This window comes from Pholcus phalangioides, unplaced genomic scaffold (genome assembly GCF_987345545.1).
Source record: "Pholcus phalangioides strain wild (caught in Gottingen) unplaced genomic scaffold, Ppha-v1.0 ptg000013l_1, whole genome shotgun sequence".
Classification (NCBI taxonomy): domain Eukaryota; kingdom Metazoa; phylum Arthropoda; class Arachnida; order Araneae; family Pholcidae; genus Pholcus; species Pholcus phalangioides.
This window is the reverse complement of record NW_028301606.1, coordinates 14,719,343-14,738,291: the sequence shown is the minus strand read 5'-3', so window position 1 is coordinate 14,738,291 and position 18,949 is coordinate 14,719,343. Positions and strand designations below refer to the sequence as shown.

The following is an 18,949-nucleotide window of genomic DNA, read 5'->3' as shown; positions in this document are numbered from 1 at the left end:
GGTGTTGGTAGAACCCTTAATGCTGTATTCACAGCAATATAAATAACTATGCAAAGAAGTCGCAAACAAGGCAGTATTGGCTCGTTTTTTTTCTCTGTCTCATAGATTTCACGCACGTGTTTCCTATAAACACGAGCCGGAAAAAAACAAAAAAAGCACGAAAGAATTCATATATATAATGCACTTGTAAATCGATACATTTGTTTCCAGTCACACGGAAAAACTATAGCTGTCATGAAATAAAACTTCTGGTTAGTCAGAATGTCGGCAGATGGCGCGATTCCCGTCCACATACTTCGGTGCAGGAAATGCGAGGCGACGTGATGCTCTCCCTCATCTCATCTCATCTCCCTCTTTCTTTCACCCGCACCTTTTCCAATCGCCCCTAACAAAGCTTTGTTTTCATTCACACGAAAAGGCACTGGTTGCGCATCTCCCGCGCTCCAGGACGAATAAAAATCCGACGCAGTTCTCAAGGAACTCAACAGATGGCGGTAGAAACTATGCCGGGGGCGTGGACAACAAACATGACGTCAAAATAGGAGGGTTAGGACTTGCTAAAAGAAGGCTTTTGCCTTCCGTCAGTTTGCAGCCACCTCCTCCCTGTAGCTGTTGCGCATATCATCTTGTTTGACGTTTACGCGCTGGTGTCGGAGAAAAACCGAAAAACCGTCCAGAGCTTTTCAAGAGGAGGAGAAGAAGAACAAGAAGCAAAACAAACTTTGGCGCCTGGAACCTCGAGTGTGTGTGCGTGTGTCAGGTGGTGCTGCCGTAGGCGCTAGACAAATTTTCCACACCCTCCCGTTGCTATATAAGGGTGATGGACACCACAAGATTTTCTGACACCTGCAGCACGTCATGCAACACTTCTCGATTCAACGACATCGGTGGCATTATCTATAATGTTAAACTATGAACTTATTTCAATCGGACAACTTTTTTTTTTAAAGAAAACATTAAAGTCAAGAACGAAATTATCAGCATTATTTTGGTTTTCGGAACACAATTTTTGAAACGAATCGAAAAATATTACTCCCTAAAAAAAACTTTTCTTTGAAAAAGAACTTAATGGTTTCGGGTTACTCATCAATGACTTATCTCACAATTTTCATGAAAATATGTTCAATATACTTCACTTACCGATACTTATGATGACGAAATAGGCTGCAGAAAGTTTTCTATCAACTCTGTCCATTGTAAACCGGCAATAAGTAAATGCAGTGATGCCAAAATCCTTCCTAGTCAAGAAAGCGAAACATCCAGTTGAACATGGTGGAAGATGGCCTTACCGAGAGCCTTCGAGTCCGACTGAGGCTTCACCAGCACCACCGTCCCCAGCTTCACCAACTTCGTCGCAGTGCTTGGCCGTCCATTACACGAATGGTAAGTGGAATTTATTATTATCAAATCATCAATATTAATTAAACTCGTAATGGGACACATACTTTGATGCCTAAAATAACTTTAATCAAGCCAGTTTTTCCTGCATTGACAACATTTTCAACAGGTAGCATTCAATATAGTTGTTTCAAAAGCATACACTAGAGAAAGACGTCAAGATCTGCGAATGAAATATTCTATTACAAAAAGAGATGATACTTACAGTAAACTTTAAACACCGAAAAATTCATTTCGTCTGAAATATATTTGAATAATTTGAAATTTATCAATTACTATTATTCAGTGGTTTCATCTGCGTTGCAGCACCTGGTGATTAGCGCACGAAACAAATAAATCCGGATTCGAACATAAATGCAATCACTTATGTGTTTTCCTAGCCTTGCAACGTCCCGGATTGATTTTCTCATAAAAGCATAAAATTGCAAGTCGTCAGGCAGAGAATGAATTTTGCATGATACTTAATCCAGTTTAGTGCGTGAAATTGGAATAATTAATTCAAGATTGTTAATATTTTATTTTTCATCACAAGTATCAGATAAGTTTTTTTTGTATGGTTAATATTAATATCAATCAATGATTTTCATTGAATCCAGAAACAAAATTTTACATTCTTAAAGAACATTAAAATTCGATAAAAATTGCTAGAAGGCATAAGATAAAAATTAGCAGAGGGAAATGATTACATAATTCGAACTCCATATATTGTACAATAATGTTGAGTCATATTGTTTGTGGTAAGATAACAAAAATTTAATGTTTAAGGATTGTGAAAATAACTATTCATATATTATAATGATATTTTGATCGGGATAGTAAAGCTAACGTTATTCAAATGATAATTGAACAAATGTTCACGTGGTATTATAAACTAAATTCAGGGGATGTAATGGTGAATAATTATGATCATTTGACTTTTAATATTAATAGTTATAATTATTAATTGATCGTTGTAAAATTATATAATAATTTTTTCCCCCACGAGAAATTTTAATGTGCCAGTATCATGAAGTAAATTCCCGATTACATTTTTACTTATTCAAAGCATCATCAGAGACATATCATTACATATAAAATGATCACTCCAATCACAATTGGATCACGTGGTTCATAAGAACAATTTAACAAATCTATTCGTTAAATATTCATAATTTTCGTTCAATTATTGTATGAAGAAAACGGCATTTTCTACTGGTTTGATTTTACTTTAGACACCACGAATGAATGTGTGAGAAATTATGTTTTCTTTCCAACTAAATAAAGAATTCGAGGGGTTATATGTTAAAAACTGCAGTGACAAACTGGACTCTCATCGGTAGTTTGTTTTTTAGCAATACAGTTTTTATTGCTAAGAAGCCAACTCTCAGTGAATGAAGTGGAACAAAACGCACAAAAGCTACAGAATCAGTTTCGATTCGTAGAGATGCTCTCTCTGCTGGTTGGATGTGACACGAAAACCCACGCGAACGTGATAAATGTAAAACACACAGATTAAACAACCGAACTGAATACGTGTAATGCTCGTTGTCGTTCGCACGTGTCCGTTCAAAAGGCCACGCGCTGGTATCTATGCACGAACACGTGCACAGCTCGTGCAGGGAAAACTTATAACAAGGTTCGTAGATACTTATCGAGTTCGACGTAACGAACGCTATACAATTTCTCTCCCACCTTTCTCCTATTCATAGATCTTTTTGGTAGGAAACCATGTTAAACCTGGGACTCTTGTTGGATATTGTGTGTTCGTTATAACAATATTTTATAGAGTACATCAAGATAAGCATTTTTACTTACGAAGCTCTTTTAAGTATCAAGTTATAGGAATATGAGCAAACTCAGTTTTTTTTTTCTGAAAATTTGTTTATTTATGTTGTTGTAGGGTATTTGAAGTTTATGAAATTTAGAAAAAAAACATTTTTAGATACAAATACAAGGCCACGACAGGCAAAATGCCCAACGAGGTGACTGAGAAAAAGATGCCCAAAAAATATGGATGTCATATTTCCAAAAAATATATAGCAACCCAATTAAAAATGCAATTAACAAAAACTATAATCAATATATACACATGATAAAATATCATACAATGCCCATAAAGAATACTTATGGCTGTCTTATTCTAAGTATGGATAGCTTCTCGATTTATCCCAACGTGTTTATCGTATTTCGTTTTAAACGTTTCAATTGTGTTACCATTTACTACATCCGGGGGTAAGCTATTCCATTTATTAACAACCCTATTAGAGGAAAATTCCTTGAGACACCATAATATATGCAATGATATCATAATACACAAAGATAATTATCAATAATGCTCACTGAGCATACTTCAGTAAGTTAACTTGATCAAGAGCTCAGTGAAAAACAGAAAATATTTATTTGATGTAGTATTCATGTTTGATAGGAGAATGAGATAACGGGAATGTTTGGAAAGTAGAGGAAGTTTGAAAAATGTGTTCAAAAAATTAATAAATGTCGTTAATGATTCAAAATTATATGGTTCTAGAGTTTAGATATTCTAGCTGAAATGATTATTCCACGATCTGCACCTAATTACATGGGATAGAATCTTTTAAGTATCAAATTTAATGACACATATTTCTAGTTACCGCTAAATACGCGATATTATTTCAAAGAAAATTTAGTTAGTCTATATTCAATTTTACTTTAACGAATCTCACTTTTCAAAAACCTAAAATTTGAAGCAGAGAATTATTTTAAACGTAATAAAAATAATTTAATTAAATCATTAATTGAATGATTAATTTCCTCACTTTAATTTGCTCTTTATAAAAGGTTTTCTTAAATATAGGCTACGTAAATTCACGTAATTACGTAATTTTATTTCTCCGTGCGCGCACTAATGTTTCATATATTAACTTTCTCATACACGCTGCCCTGTAAACGCAGACATAATTTATCCCTCATAATAATTATTCAAGCTGAATTAGCGTTATGTTTACATGGAATTCTCTTATGAAGACGCTAAATTTGTTTCATAAACTATTTTAAACGTCAGAGGCTTAACAACATAATTGGTACTGCATCCTGACTTGGTATTTATTCAATAAATTATTTAAAAAATATATAATGCATGGGAGGGTTAAAAAAGATACATTTACGACAGTGTTGATTAAATGTTAACGTATTGTACGGTTACTAGGAGTATATATCGTTATATACAGGCTGAGAGCTTAAGTCCGTTTCACCTCAAATCACTCGTAAACCGTTGACTGTACAAACCATACTTTCAATTAGAAAAAGTATTTAAATAACGTTTTTTTTCATTTTAAGATGTGCATTCATTTTAATAATGGTTACATATGTACCGAGGTACGAAATTTAATTTGTCCTGCAGTCCTCCTGTCCTCTAATTTCAGATGGGAAAGTTATTGCCCTGTCTTTTCTGAACCCACCAAAAAAATTCCATGCTTTCAAGTGCAATATTGAACTTCAGATATTTGAACTCAAAATCACTAAAAAAAAAGGGGTGGGGGGGGGAGAGAACAACATGTGAAATAAATTTCTCCATTAGTTTATACAGATCTTTCATTTACAGTGATTTTTAAATTCAAATATCTGAGCGAATATGGCATTCAAAAACATAGGCTTTTTTATTGAGCTCAGGAAATATGGGGCAACAACTTTTCAATTAGTAGATAGAGGACAGGAGGAACGTATTAAAAATTAAATTCCGTATGCGGCCCTTAATAAAATGTAAGAGATCATCTGAGATGCACGTTTTTTAAATGCTTTTTGTACCTAAAAGCATGTTTCTATTTAGTCGACGGTTTAAGATTTATTTGAGGGAAACGGACTCAAAGAAAGGTATCCAACTACGTTCGACAGCACTTTTCCATAAAATGGAACTGGAGTGAGATTTAATAAAATTTGTTGATAGAAAGTGAACCAAAATGGTGAAAATAACAACAAAGTTTGTACTACCCATGCCATTTTATATGAAAAAGTCATTTTTATGTCAAATTTTAAGCCAAATTCATGCAATAATCGAAACACAGTTACAAAAAATTCTTATGAATGAAATGTTTTGTTATGAACCAAAATCGGAAGGATTGGGTAGTATGCTCACATGAGTTACTCAAATCTGTTAATGTACATGAAAAGTTTTTAAATTTCATTCTACATAGCGTGTATAAAACGCTGTAATTAGACAACAACTATGTACGATAGACCCGGTTCGTCCTTGTCAGAAAACGTTCCTGCACAGGGTTGCAACAGAAACGGCGACATGACCACAGAAAAAACTGCTACCGCAGGGAGTCCCCCATCGAGGGATTAGCGCACCAATCTTTCGATGAGTATGAAAAAACAAGCCTGCCGTTCGGAATCGGCAATAAATTGTAGATCCCGCTCTATAAAAAATTAGCCCTCGTGTGCAGAAAATGACCGTGGTGCGACAAAAATGATCAAATGATGTAGCAAACTATCATATCAAAATCTTTTAATGATTCAATGAGCAGATGTTTGAAAATCATGTTTCAAACTCAAGTAAAATGTCAAAAATGTCATTCTTCGTAAAAGTAAACAAGTTTTAATTTATTATTCGCACATCAGTTGTACGTAAAAACGCAATACTAAAGTGGACATAATTTCGGTTCTGAGCATCATATAGAGAACAAGGTCTGGTATAGAATCACAAAAATAGGGCTTTCATATTGAATACAAAAATGCAAATGGATAATTTCCTTCTAAAATTACGTTTTCAACGTAGTCGGATACTATAAGTTTCCACACTGCATATTCAATAAATATTGTTTCCACATCGATTTCGCGAATGAGCTCAATACAATCAAATACTTAGACGACCGCTAATCTTCTCAGAGAACGAGATAAGACGCGCTCTTTTCATACGGTATCCAAAATAATTACCTCCTCGTGGAAATATGTGCTAACGTACACGACACACACAAGCGGGTATATATATATATGAATATATATTGTGTAGTTTGCTATCTTTGCACTTTTAACGCTTAACTTTTGAATTGGAGCTGAAAGTATTCATTTCCCGTTCGCCTCCCATTCGTTGATTCCACTTACGAAAATCGTTAGTTACCTTTTGCCGAGTTGAACATTTGAAATGTTTGCGGAAAACTGAATTTTCAAAAGCGGATTTTATAGAGAGAAAATGGAGGGAGGTTAGGTACATACGTTTCCTGCCTCTTTCTCGGAAGGATACTTCCTCTAAGACACATCATCTCGCATCTCTTTAGTGAACGAAATATGGTGAAAATCTTTTCGTTTGGAGAAAAGACACAGGCAGAGAGAGAAACAGGACGATACCTACTTGGAAGGCTCTCGAGTCGGAAACGTTCAGCTGTCATTAACAAAGGATATTATTTATTGCCATCGTGCGAGTACTTTCAAGAGCTTTCTGCTGCAGCAGCAACCATATAATTATGGGAGATAATACAGATTTCACATTCATCAGCCAGCATTCAATCACTTTTATCTTCGCCGGTGCTGCCAACAACCTTCTTCCTCCCCCCCCAATAGTAATGAGTCGAGCTCATTATTCGATAATGAGCGGTGGACTGAACCTTAGCGAAAGTTGCAAACCGTTTTAATAAAAATGATGGATTCTAATCGGGACGGGCTCGATGATTATAATGCCATTTGGTGCGAACTTGACTTCGATTCGGTGAGAGGAAACATGTTGATTTGATGTGCGATGGCTCCGAGCTTTGCATCGAGGAGATTAGCCTGAGTGAATCAGCGAGATTCTGTGCTCTCACTTTTTTTATGCGTTCGGAATCATTGTATTCTGCAGCACAGGATGTTTACAAATGATTGCAGTCGTGTTCCACAGTTTTTTCCTATGACCACAGTATCGAAGATATAGTGGCTGATCGAAGATATAGAATTTTATGTTACAAGAAAAGTATCGTTTCAAATTTTGTTTAATTTTTACACTGACAGCAAGACGACAATGAGGCAGGTAAAATGACATCAAATAGTGAGAAGTGGTTTGTTTTCAGTGCGGTGAACCACTACGTAACTAAGCGCGTTGCAAAGCTCACCATCCTTCAAGTAGGAGACTCAAAATTTCATCTGACGTGATGTTCCATCCCATTCCTATCGGGATATTCGTCAATTATTCTCCAAGATCAGATTGGTCATATTTGGAACGATGATCACCGGCTGCTGTTATGCTCTCCTAATTCCCCAGATTTTACTCTTGTAGTGTTAAAGTTTATAGCTCATGTGTCCAACAATGTGCTTACATTAAAATCGTAGCCAACTCCAACAATTTTTAAATAGGCCGTATAAAGATTATCGAGCAGAACATCCTAAAAAGTACAAGCTTTCTTAGATTTTTTTTCTAACCATTCACCATTTTTTATGAATAAAATCCGTTGATTAATGTATATAGAAAAACATCGGAAGTTCTTAGTGCGAATAGTAAAGCAGCATATATTGCTATTCTCTCTGCATAGTTTTTTTTCTTTTTCTCTTTCAAACCGAGTGCAACTCCGGTCTATCACCATGGGCAATTTACTACCGATTGACTTGCACCGCTAGTGCGGGTATCGGTACCTAACGGTTTTGAGTGTGTCTATAGTGCTGTGTGTGAATCTCTTTGGGGTGCCATCAATATTACAAATTCTGTGTGAAGTGTGATGTCTGAATATATGTACCGCTGTAGGCATGTTGCTCTCTTTGGCGACACTTTATAACGGGAAGATGGACACACGTTCGTTCCGTGAAGTTGGGAACCACAGAAGACCAACTTCAGCCGACCACCATTGTGGCGGTATAGGGATTTGAACCCAGGTCCCCGCACACAATGAGTATCGGTCACATTTTTTTTTCCTGAAAGGCTGAAATAGAAATAAATATTTAAAAAAATAATTTTTCTAAGAGATGTTATGCATGACGCAAAAAAATCCTTTCCATTTCTTAACTCTTAATTACAGAATTAATTTTTTGAGCTGAAAATTTTTTTCATAGTTGATGACACGTATGTAGAAAGCCGGAAAAATCATGAAAAAAATCTATTTCGAATTGTGTTGTTAAGACAGCGCCTTAAAGAGTACAGCAGGATTATTAAAAAGCCACACAGAGGGTTAAAAAATCGGCCATAAAATAAATATATTGGAGTAATATTACATTCAAATATTTAGCTACATTTTTCGTCACTCAATCTACCGTAGGAAAAAAATTCGGATTGCAAATTTCAAGGTAAAATCAAAGGAATGTAGGCAAAACATTTTAACAAATTAGCGAAATCACGGAATCACAGACATACACCCTCTGAAACAAAGAGTTGTTGGCGATAATTTGGACATCTACCAGCAAATTCCAAATATAAAATGAAAAAGAATAGGACCTCAAATTATATGCGCAAAATCAACTCTAGATTTTTATCTTCAAACTGGCTGCAGTAATGGACGTCTGAAGAACCCATTGCACGTATTGAAAGCCATGCATTTCAAACCATGCTCAAATGTCATTGTTGATAAATGAAATTCCCAGATACGAGTTATATTCCGCTGAAGGTATGCTATTAATTTTTTTGTGAAAGTAGAGAAATTTTCATAGGCGCGAACTATAGCAGGAAAATATAGTGTCTTTAAAGAAGAAAAACCAATATTTACTTGGCAGGCATCACTATGAAATGAATTTCAATCAATGGGTTTCATTTACTAACTCACAAATTTGTACATTGAACGTTAGAGAAAGTATATTTAAAAATCCAGAAAATAATCAATAAATGCAAAAGAATGATCATGTACAAAATAATCATTTTATTGACACAAAAAAAAAGACCAAGAAAATTATAATAATTGTTTTATTGCCATTTTTGACAAATACGCGGAATGAGCCGATATAATATTCAAAACCATGTAGGTGCCATCTCTGAAACATGCCAATAAAACCGGTATCAATAGTGACAGCACTCGCTGTTTTGGAAACAACAAGTCTGAACCCCCGAAACCCTGAAATTGAGACGTCACTTTTGTTTGATGGCCCAGTAATGAACAGCAATTATATTCCACGGCTTTATGAGGCGAAGAGAGAGAGAGAGAGGAAAGCCAAAAAAGAAAGATGAAAGCTCTGAGCGTGGAAAGGAGGATGAAAGGCTGCTTGCTTGCTTGCTGTATGTATGTTATGTGTGTGTGTTTGGGCGAAAAGAGCTTAAGAAGAGTAGAAAGCAACAGCTGAGTGAAGCAGTAAATATTATAGATCCTGGGAAAAGAGCGCCAAAAGCAACGCATGGCAGCCTTGATTAAAAGGATCAGAAAAGAGAGAGAAAAGGAGGTTACAAGGAAAAGAGAGAGCTATACACACAGAAAATGTGATGAAGCAAGACATGTTCGCATGTGTGAGCACATGTAGCCATGGTAGGCACAAAAAGGTGTAGCGGGAGGAGTAAGAGGAGTAGGAGGAGGAGGAGTAGCAGAACCCCCTCTAATGCCCCTCTAACAAGCATCTACGAACGTGTCTATGTCTAATAAGGTGCCTTTCGGTTTTCCCCTCATATCCCTTCAGGGTATTGTTATACAAGCACCCCAGAACACATAATCCGATGTGCCGCTAAGCCTTTTCCAATTTGCTGCGTCAGTGTTGACACACAATTCGTGCGGTTTACTGAACGGTGAGATCTTTCAGGTGATTTTGTGGTGTCGGGACAGGTCTTTTACGCTGCGCTGAATCCTCGAGTGGTAAAAATATTGGAAGAATATTTATATGAAGGAACGATTTCTTATCGAGTTCTAGTGAATATGTGCTGAGAGTGAATCTGGCCGGGAACGTTTTTCCTCAATCGATAGCGTTTCAAGTGACATGGTTAGCGTACCGAGATTCTGAAAACACAGCTTTGAAGCATAACGGTGTATATTCTATTTCTTAACCCGGCTGACTTTCGTTATTTTATATTGGATTCATTTGTATGGAAAGTAGGTTGAAGGGATTTATTGCTTACATCGTGTGAGGCATCGGGGTTTTCACTATTGCTGGTGATCATTTCACTGCGTAGCAAACGGTCGGAGCTATCTAATGGTAGGAAGAGGATTTATTAGTTCTACTCACATTTTCACATCCTCTGAAATGAAAGCCTTACTGTGACGTCTGTACTACTTCAAATATGTAGTGTTTGGATGTACCACTGCTCTAGTTGCTTGAAAGGCTATGTACTACAGTATCTCGTCATCTGTTTGGAATGTATCGCAGTAATGTATTTTAGGTGGAACACTAAAGATACTGAGCAGTGATGATTTCTCCAGTTCTAGCAATGTCCACAAAAGTAGCCACATCACATGGGAGGGGCAATAAAAGGGGATAGAATGGTTAAATTAGATTAAACTGCCATTTTGGTTTTTTTGAGTAGTAGTCATTTTAGCTGCCCAATGTTCAACACATTCCCCCCCTCAAAAATTTAGGCTTTCATAGATTTCATGTAATTTGCTAAAAAGAATTGGTAGAAATTAGCTGATGTCATGTACCAGTCAGTCACTCAGACATCTTTCCACTACGTTGCTCTAAAATAAAGGGAAAATTCAGAAACGGAGTTATAGGTTAATAGCGTTGAGAAAATTATAAACTTCACTTCTGGGCATTGACAGTAGTTTTATTGTGGACATCACGTTGCTAGATTTACCTCAATCTGCCTGATAGAAGAAATATGTGAACAACAAATAGGTTGGAAATTCTTATTGGAATCCAGTAAAACTGAATTCTTATGAACAGCAGTAAAGAATTCGAAGTCACGAAGTTCTCGCGAAACTAGTGACTTTGAGTTTCAACAAAATTCACTGCAACATCCAGACTAACAAAGTGAGACAAAGTTATTGCAGGGGATTTTATTTTATTAACTTAGATAACATTTATCCTTTTATTTTGACTGTAGCTATATCCCTTCCAGTTTGGCATTGAAGTAATGTACACCGAGAACCAGGGGAAAGAGCAACCACCTAGTAGAAGAATATATATGAGAGAGATGTGAAACTCTTCAAACATATACAAAGTCTGAAGGGAAGAAGGCTGGAAAGAGGTCCACGCAACCCACAAACATAGAACCCTCTGAACCCTCTTGTATCTTCATATTCCTCCAACTCCTTCTCTGCTTCCACGTTCTTTACTACCTCTGTTTTATTACAGTTTTACACCTTTAGGAGTAGAGTTTGTGGACATAGAATGCTGCAAGACCTTGAACAAACACTTGCCACCGCACACTTTTCACCACCGAAACAAACTGTTTAAACAGGGCTCTGGAGAAGAAGATATCTATACACGATTGTGTGTGGGTGTGTGTGTAGACTTTTAGAGTCTGAGACGGGAGAAAAGGCCTCGGAGAGAGAAGTTTTAGAAATGCTCCGGCATACACCGTAGCACTAATTTTAGTAGCTCTCTCTGCGTCTCGGTAGAGAGTTCAAATAAAATCATATTTTGTACGAAAAGATCTGTAACAGGAGCGGTACGGAGCTGTAAATTTGCTTAATGCCCTCATAACGGCAATATTAGCGTTTGCTTCGGGACCGTAATTCCCACCGTGGAGAATAAATTCCGCCTTATTAGTCAGGAATTACGAGGAGGGTGGAATAAAAAATTGAGTTGTTCATCAACATAAACTCAAGCAGTTTAAGTCGTACTTTTCATGGGTTCCGGCCTGAAAGAAAGTTTGTTAAGGGTTCCATCATGACGCGAAATGTTTAAAAAATGGTCGGCAACAGGGAAAAAAAAATTATGGTGGCTCATGGTGTAAAAAAATATGGTAATATTCTCTGCGAACTTCCAGTGCATGAATTTGTGACTCACTTAGCATCCGATTGCACGATAATCACGCCTTTCATTTTAATAAGCTGTTACATTGATGTCACGTGTTACTTTTCTGCACAGGTGGTGCGTGTTACACAAACTGAAAATTTGACCCTTATCGAAATTCTCCGCCAAAAGCTTTATCCCAGAATATTGAATCATTTTTCAGGGTTTTTCACGGATATTTTTATACGATCAAGAGTGGTATAACCTAGATAAGTCAAGATAAAAGCCTGATGATTGATGAGAATCCTATGTTTTATTGGATTTATCGAAGCGAACTGGCTTAGAATTTTTAACGGTAGGGTTTATAAGCATTATTATTAATTTATAGATAATAAAATTTTTTAAACATATGAGCTGTACAATTCAGAAAATGCATTATCTATTAGTAAGTGCGATAAACAGATATGATTAATTAATAGTATTAAAATTTATGATAATCATTTATAAAAAATTAGTGATTAATAATTGACATTTTCGTAAAAACGCGTGATGGTTCAATCACTGATAAAACGCAATGGGCTTTCACTTACTCGTTTTGCTACTTGGTTGAGTAAAAGACCAAACTAAGATCGTTCAGGAGCGTTCATTGAAATTTTACCAATTTTATTTGGTAATATCCGATGGTTTTCATTTTCTTCGGGAATTTGCCGTAATAGATACAGGGTAGGGTAGAAGTCCATGATGCATTTATTAAAAATTAATAAAAAAATCAATCAATTGACGTAAAAAAAAGTGTAGTTGAGGACAAAGGCAATATCTTAACAGTCTTGTTATTTTTTAGGTTATGTCACAGTTATTTCTATACGATCGAGATATGTGTAATGCCAATACGTCATAGTAAAAGTCTGAAGTTTGCGGTAATTCCTAAGTTTTAGTCGGTGAAATCTAGGATTTACCGAAGTTAACTGGTAGAAGCTCGAAACGAAAATGTTTATAAGCATCTTTATTATTAATTTAGAAATAATAAAATATTTGGAACACGTGGAACCCACCATTCAGAGAATGCGTACTCAACTAATAACTATAATCAATACATAAATAGTCATCATTACCAATTAAGCATTGATGATCAACACCTTCTCTTGCAAACGATTGGCAAGAAATTCGAATTCTCCCTATATTTGATGAATCGGCGATAAATATGGTAACTATGTCCTAACCTGACAGCAGGTTGGAAAAAAAAGTAGAACAGAAGGGGAAAAAAAAAACCAAATCAAAGCATAAAACATTGTAATAGATAAGTTGATAGGAATGTAGGTGCAAAATTAGATTTCACTTTTCCCCTTCACCCTACACCTATTCTCTTTCACTCTTCTCTCTTTCGCCTTATAAGATACATCGTATGTGGAAAAAAATCACCATCGGGGTATACAAAAAAAAACCGAGAGGAAAATATATTACAGGGTTGCAACAAAAGCTTTTCGCAATGATGAGGACAGAGGTAAGAAAACAAAGAGAACTTGTTTGAATTTATTCCACTGGTGTTCGAACGCAATAGTACGTCCTTGATCGTAAATGAGTTAATTCGTAATAGATCCGCAAAAATGCGTTCTGGCTGATTCACCGATGGAACGAAATGGACTCTCTCCGTTTGGTTTTGATAATTGGTCAAGAAAAAGATCGAAATAAAGACGTTCCAGAGCGTTTTTTGGACATTTACTAGCTCTCGTCGGTAAATCCTAGGTTACAACTGTTGAACTGGTTTTCCGAATTTACCTCAACACATATACAGGGGGAAGAAATCCCACGGCACACTTAAAAAAGTTAATAAAAAAAAATCCACGTGAAAAAAATTGGCTTGCATTTTAATACGTTTTAATAACGTAGAATTTTTTTGATAGAATAAAGAATAGTTCGCAATTTCACTCACAGATGCCGCTGTGCCACAAAAACAAAATCTCAAAATACATATAAAGCGGCATGATTGGTGTATAGCACAGATCCAGTCTATCGCCATGGACAATTTACTACCAGACAGTTGCTTCGGAAATGCGCGCGTGTGTGTAGCTTAAAGTTTGAGTGCATATCTAGTGTTATGCGTGATTTTTTGTTAATGCTGTCATCTATTTTTCGAACTATGAGAGAAGTGTGATGATTGGATGGATATCTGTACCATTGCGGGCCTGCTGCTCTCTGTAGTGACTTCTTAACGAGGAAATTGAGTCGCTTTCGTTCCTCGTAGGAACCACAGAAAACTCACTTTAGCCAAAACCCATCTATAGACATCCACGCGATGCTTGTGACGTCGTTGAAGAAGCCCATCTCACCTGTAGCGATTGCATACGCTGCAAAATGGGGTGAAGATGGTGTATGCGTCGGCCTGCAATATCCAATGGCTGTAGGTGACATGATCTTCTTCAGTGACGTCACAAGCTTAGCATGGAGGCCTTCTGCTGTAGATAGTGTTGCTTCAGCTTACCACCAACTGTCCTGCCGATGGGGTTCGAACCCGGGTCCTCGTGATACGTGTCCATCACTATAACCACATAACCGCACAGCGGAATAAACAGTGGGCCGATGGATTAGACGTGATGGGCTCCTGTTAAGGCAACTCGGTCTCTGTATTCACCCACCTCCTTGCCTGATTTCATTTCTTCTTGTGAAGATGTGTAAAAGACAATGTTAATACCCCTCACGAGTTCAGAAATGAAAGCAAGATTCACGAAAGAGTGATCGGGACTTTTCTGCGATCGATGTTAGCAGATACTTGGTTTGGTATTCAGTATCGGTTATATGTAGTCTGAGCTACGAAGGTGTTCATATATATTAACATAGCATTGTTTTATGAAACACAAATCGAAAAAAACACAAATAATGCATTGTTTGTGTCTCATTTTATCATGACGCGTTTTTTTCGTGATGCAGCGTGACCTGAGAATGAAAATTCAAACTTATTTTTTTTTAATTTATCACAAAATTTATCATTTCATCGTGATGCTTTAGTGCAAACTCCACTTTTTCCAACGTCAATTGGTAGATTATTATTTTTTTAATTATGTTTTTTCATGTACTTGGTCATGAAATCTATCAGAATGATAATAGTTCATGTTGAGCCAAACTTTCTGCTGTGAAAATCACAAGAATCAAGATCCAGTTACTTAGTCCAAAAAATAACTATAAATAAGTCGGTAGTTCAACAGGGAGAAGGAGGCTTGATATACAGGATGTCCTGTAAGTGCTAGCCCGGCCTTTACCTCATCAGCCGTCCATCGTAGAGATATGATTCCCGTTTGGAAAATGTTCAGCAGGTGTTCAAAAATCACCCTGTACCAGTTTTGAGTATGAAAATACAGTGTGTAACAAAATAAAAAAAATTAAATTTTTATACGGTCCCTTTTGCTCCAAGTTTGAATTAGAAAGTTGTTGCCCTGTCTCTCTAGATGCCAACAAAAAAATTCCATGTTTCTAAACTACATTATGCAGGGTGTTCTGTAAGTCCCTAATTCGGAGTATATCTCATCACACCCCCGTTTGTTATAGAGGTATGGTTTCTGTTTAAAAAATGCTCAAAATGTGTTCAGAAATGCAAATACACAAACAAAAATATGAATACAAGGCCACAACACAGGTGAAATGCCCAAATTTTTATCCTGCATCAATTTTTGAAAGTAAAAACACGGTGTTACACAAAATAAAAATCTAAATTTTTATTCGATCTCCCAGTATTTTAATTTCTAATTGAAAAGTTGTTGTTTTGTCTCTTCTGAGCCCAACGAAAGAAATCCCATGTGCTTGGGGGGGGGGGGCGGGGGGTTCGCTGAGATATTTGAATTCAAAAAATCAGAGGGAAGTTGGGGAAGAACGGCATAAATGGGGAAAGAAGAGCTGTCCGTTAGTTTATGCTGTCTTTCCAACTTTTCTCAGATTTTTGGATTCAATATCACAGCAAATATTTGACTTAAAAACGTGGAATTTGTTTTGTTGGTCTCAGTGCAACAATTTTTCAATTGAAACTTAGAGGACAGGTGGACCGTATAAAAATTTAGATTTTTGATTTTATGCCAGAATGTATTTTCACTCCCAAATTTCCACACTGGTAGTACAGGGCGACTTTTGAACACATTCTGAGCATTTTTCACACTGAAACCATACGTCTAAGGCGAAGGGTTGATGAGATAAAGGCCGGATTAGGACTTACGGGACACCCTGTATACAAAGACCAATAGCAATAGTTCTCATCATACGTCAATGTCAATCTTTAGTAAGGTTAAACATCATCAAATAAGCTCGCCAATTTAGTTTATCTGAAGGGACCTTTTCTGCAGTGTAGATCGTATACTTATTTTTGCATTGTATATTTTATATAGTATTTTTCCACGCATCAACTGTCGGTTTAAAACCAGTAAAATCGTCTACTAATTAATACATGATGCAAAATTTCAATGGCTAGCCGATACCGCTTCCATTACGTGTAACATGTCTTCCTGCAACACTGTGTTGTATGGATAATTATTGTAGAAATAGCAACATAATGGTGCTATTTCTTTCGGGATAATGCGATGTGCCTGCATCCAGTCGCTTAAAAATAATTTTCAGTAATTGAGGGTTACGCTGTCCATTTATGACACCACGGTGAAGCGGATTCTCTGCTCAACATGGTTTTTGCGGATGTCTTCTTCCCTTCAATAAATCAAATAGCCATAATAAAACCGATTGGAAGAGGTGAGATTCTGTCTAATGCGCCATTAAAGTGTTTAGCACCCCGTGACGTTTAAGGCGAAACCATTTTCGCTTGCGTATTTTCATGTCGCGCATTCGAGCGTTTAGTCCGATCGGGGCATGACCTTGTTTAAAAAAAAAAAAAAAAGAGTCGTTTCTCCAGAAATAAATTCTGATCTCAGCTTTCCATTTTGCACTTATTATATATTTCATTCCACGATTTACATATTATCATTTTCGCGATGAACTATAATTTTTGTATCAAGTTAATTGGAATTTTCTGTTTGAATCCACACATGAGCGTAAAATGATACCTTGCTGAAGAAATAGCTCAGAAAAATATGTGTTCCATGGACTGAGATTGTTTCCAAATTATGGTTAGTGGCTGTTGTTAAAGCTCGTTGATCGACAACACTCCACTGCTTCTATAGCAGAAATTATTTTATTGGTTTTTTTTTTATGATCCTTGCACTATAAATACGTGCTTGGTTCATTGTACAAAAAACTAATGCGTGATATTTTTTCGTTCGATATACAAGTTGTGCTGCAGTGCTCGTAACAATGTCGGGCATGTTCAATGTAAAAGGGGATTTTTATCTGTCACTTCCATGAATTCTATAGCACACCAATCTCTTCAGAATAATCCAACATGAAACATTGCGATAGCAGTCCGAGTTATGCATATAATGTAATATCAGTATATCACAGTATTTATCGACTCTTCAAAAATGGCCAGCAACAGGTATCTGAGACTGTGATACATCATTGCAAACGGCATGCATATCTTCAGTAATATATGCAAGTGTCCTTCAACCTATTTCAACTTGCGGACCGGTGAGGTGAGGTTAAGATAACTATTTTTCGCTGACCGGCAAAAACATGAGAAATAATTTTTTTTTAATTGGCGATATAAAAAGCAATATAGGAGGAAAATTTCATAACCTTCTAACTTATTATATTTTATTGTGCGAGAAACAAACATCGTTTGGCAAGGACCTCGGCTGCTACCTATGAATTAAAAACAAAACTGTTTGTTATAATTCTTCAAATAAAAAATACATTATTTGTTATTTGAAACGGTGGGCAGTATGTAAATGCCCACCGTATATACATATACGTATATACATATGGGATGCTTCCATATTTTTTTCATTTTCATGATGAATATCGGTGTAAGTTTTATGCGTCATAAATACCGGTTACTATGCTTTTAGGTAGATATTTTTACACATGAGGGAAAAAAACCAGATTGTGCATATAGACTTGCTGCCTTCCATGAAATAAACACAAATTTGTATAACTTTTCAAGTAAAAGTGATTGTTCGTCGTGAATGGTGTGCAACATACAAATATATAGTACATGGTTTATGGTAACATACGCTTTCTTTATTTTTTTATTATACCATATCATAAAATAAATTTGCAAGAAACGTAAAAATTTATTAATTGGTATTATATATGGCACAAAAGATTTACATCGTTAACAATATGTGATATATCATACCATGTAATGTTCATTTTCCAGCTGCACACAGGTATAAAAACCAACAGTCGATTTTATTTGAGTTTAGTTTTTGATTAGTTTTGCTTTTATTTAATAGGTGGCAGCAGGAACCCAGAGCAAAATTTTTTAAATTTTTATCAATACAGTTGAATCCCATTATGACGAACTCCAAGAGACCGTAGAAATCATTTCGTTATAACGAATTTTCGTTATAAAGGAATTCCAGGTGTTTTAAAAATGTATTTTCATTTCCTATGTAAATGTATCTGGGATATTAGAAAATTGTTCGTTAAAACGAGATTTTCGCTATAACGGTATTCGTTAAAACGGGATTCAACTATTTATGCGCGCTTTTTTTTCTATAGAAAAATATCAGACTGGAAAAACAAGGAAAATTCGAATTCATTCATCAATGTTCAACATAGTTTATCATTCTAATTATCATCATTTTATTCATGTTGCATGAATATCCCCACTTTCATTGTTCCATGTTTTTTGATTTAGTTCGAGGTGGTGGTTCTGGTAACTCCCGTGGTTAAATGTACTTTCAGCCATTTTCAAATTCTGATTTCTCATTAATTTTCATCATCATTTGATGATGTGAAA

The 18,949-nt window shown here is 36.0% G+C and overlaps 1 protein-coding gene across 1 annotated transcript in view; it reads left to right on the top strand.

The window, feature by feature from the left end:
• Nucleotides 1–607: 607 nt before the first annotated feature.
• LOC149078646 (transcriptional repressor scratch 1-like) overlaps nucleotides 608–18,949 on the top strand; it is a 30,653-nt gene continuing 12,311 nt past the window's right edge. Inside the window, exon 1 of the mRNA XM_089240502.1 lies at nucleotides 608–1,383. Coding sequence (XP_089096628.1) covers nucleotides 1,224–1,383 — 160 coding nt within the window. The 5' untranslated portion in view covers nucleotides 608–1,223. The remainder of the gene's footprint in view (nucleotides 1,384–18,949) is intronic.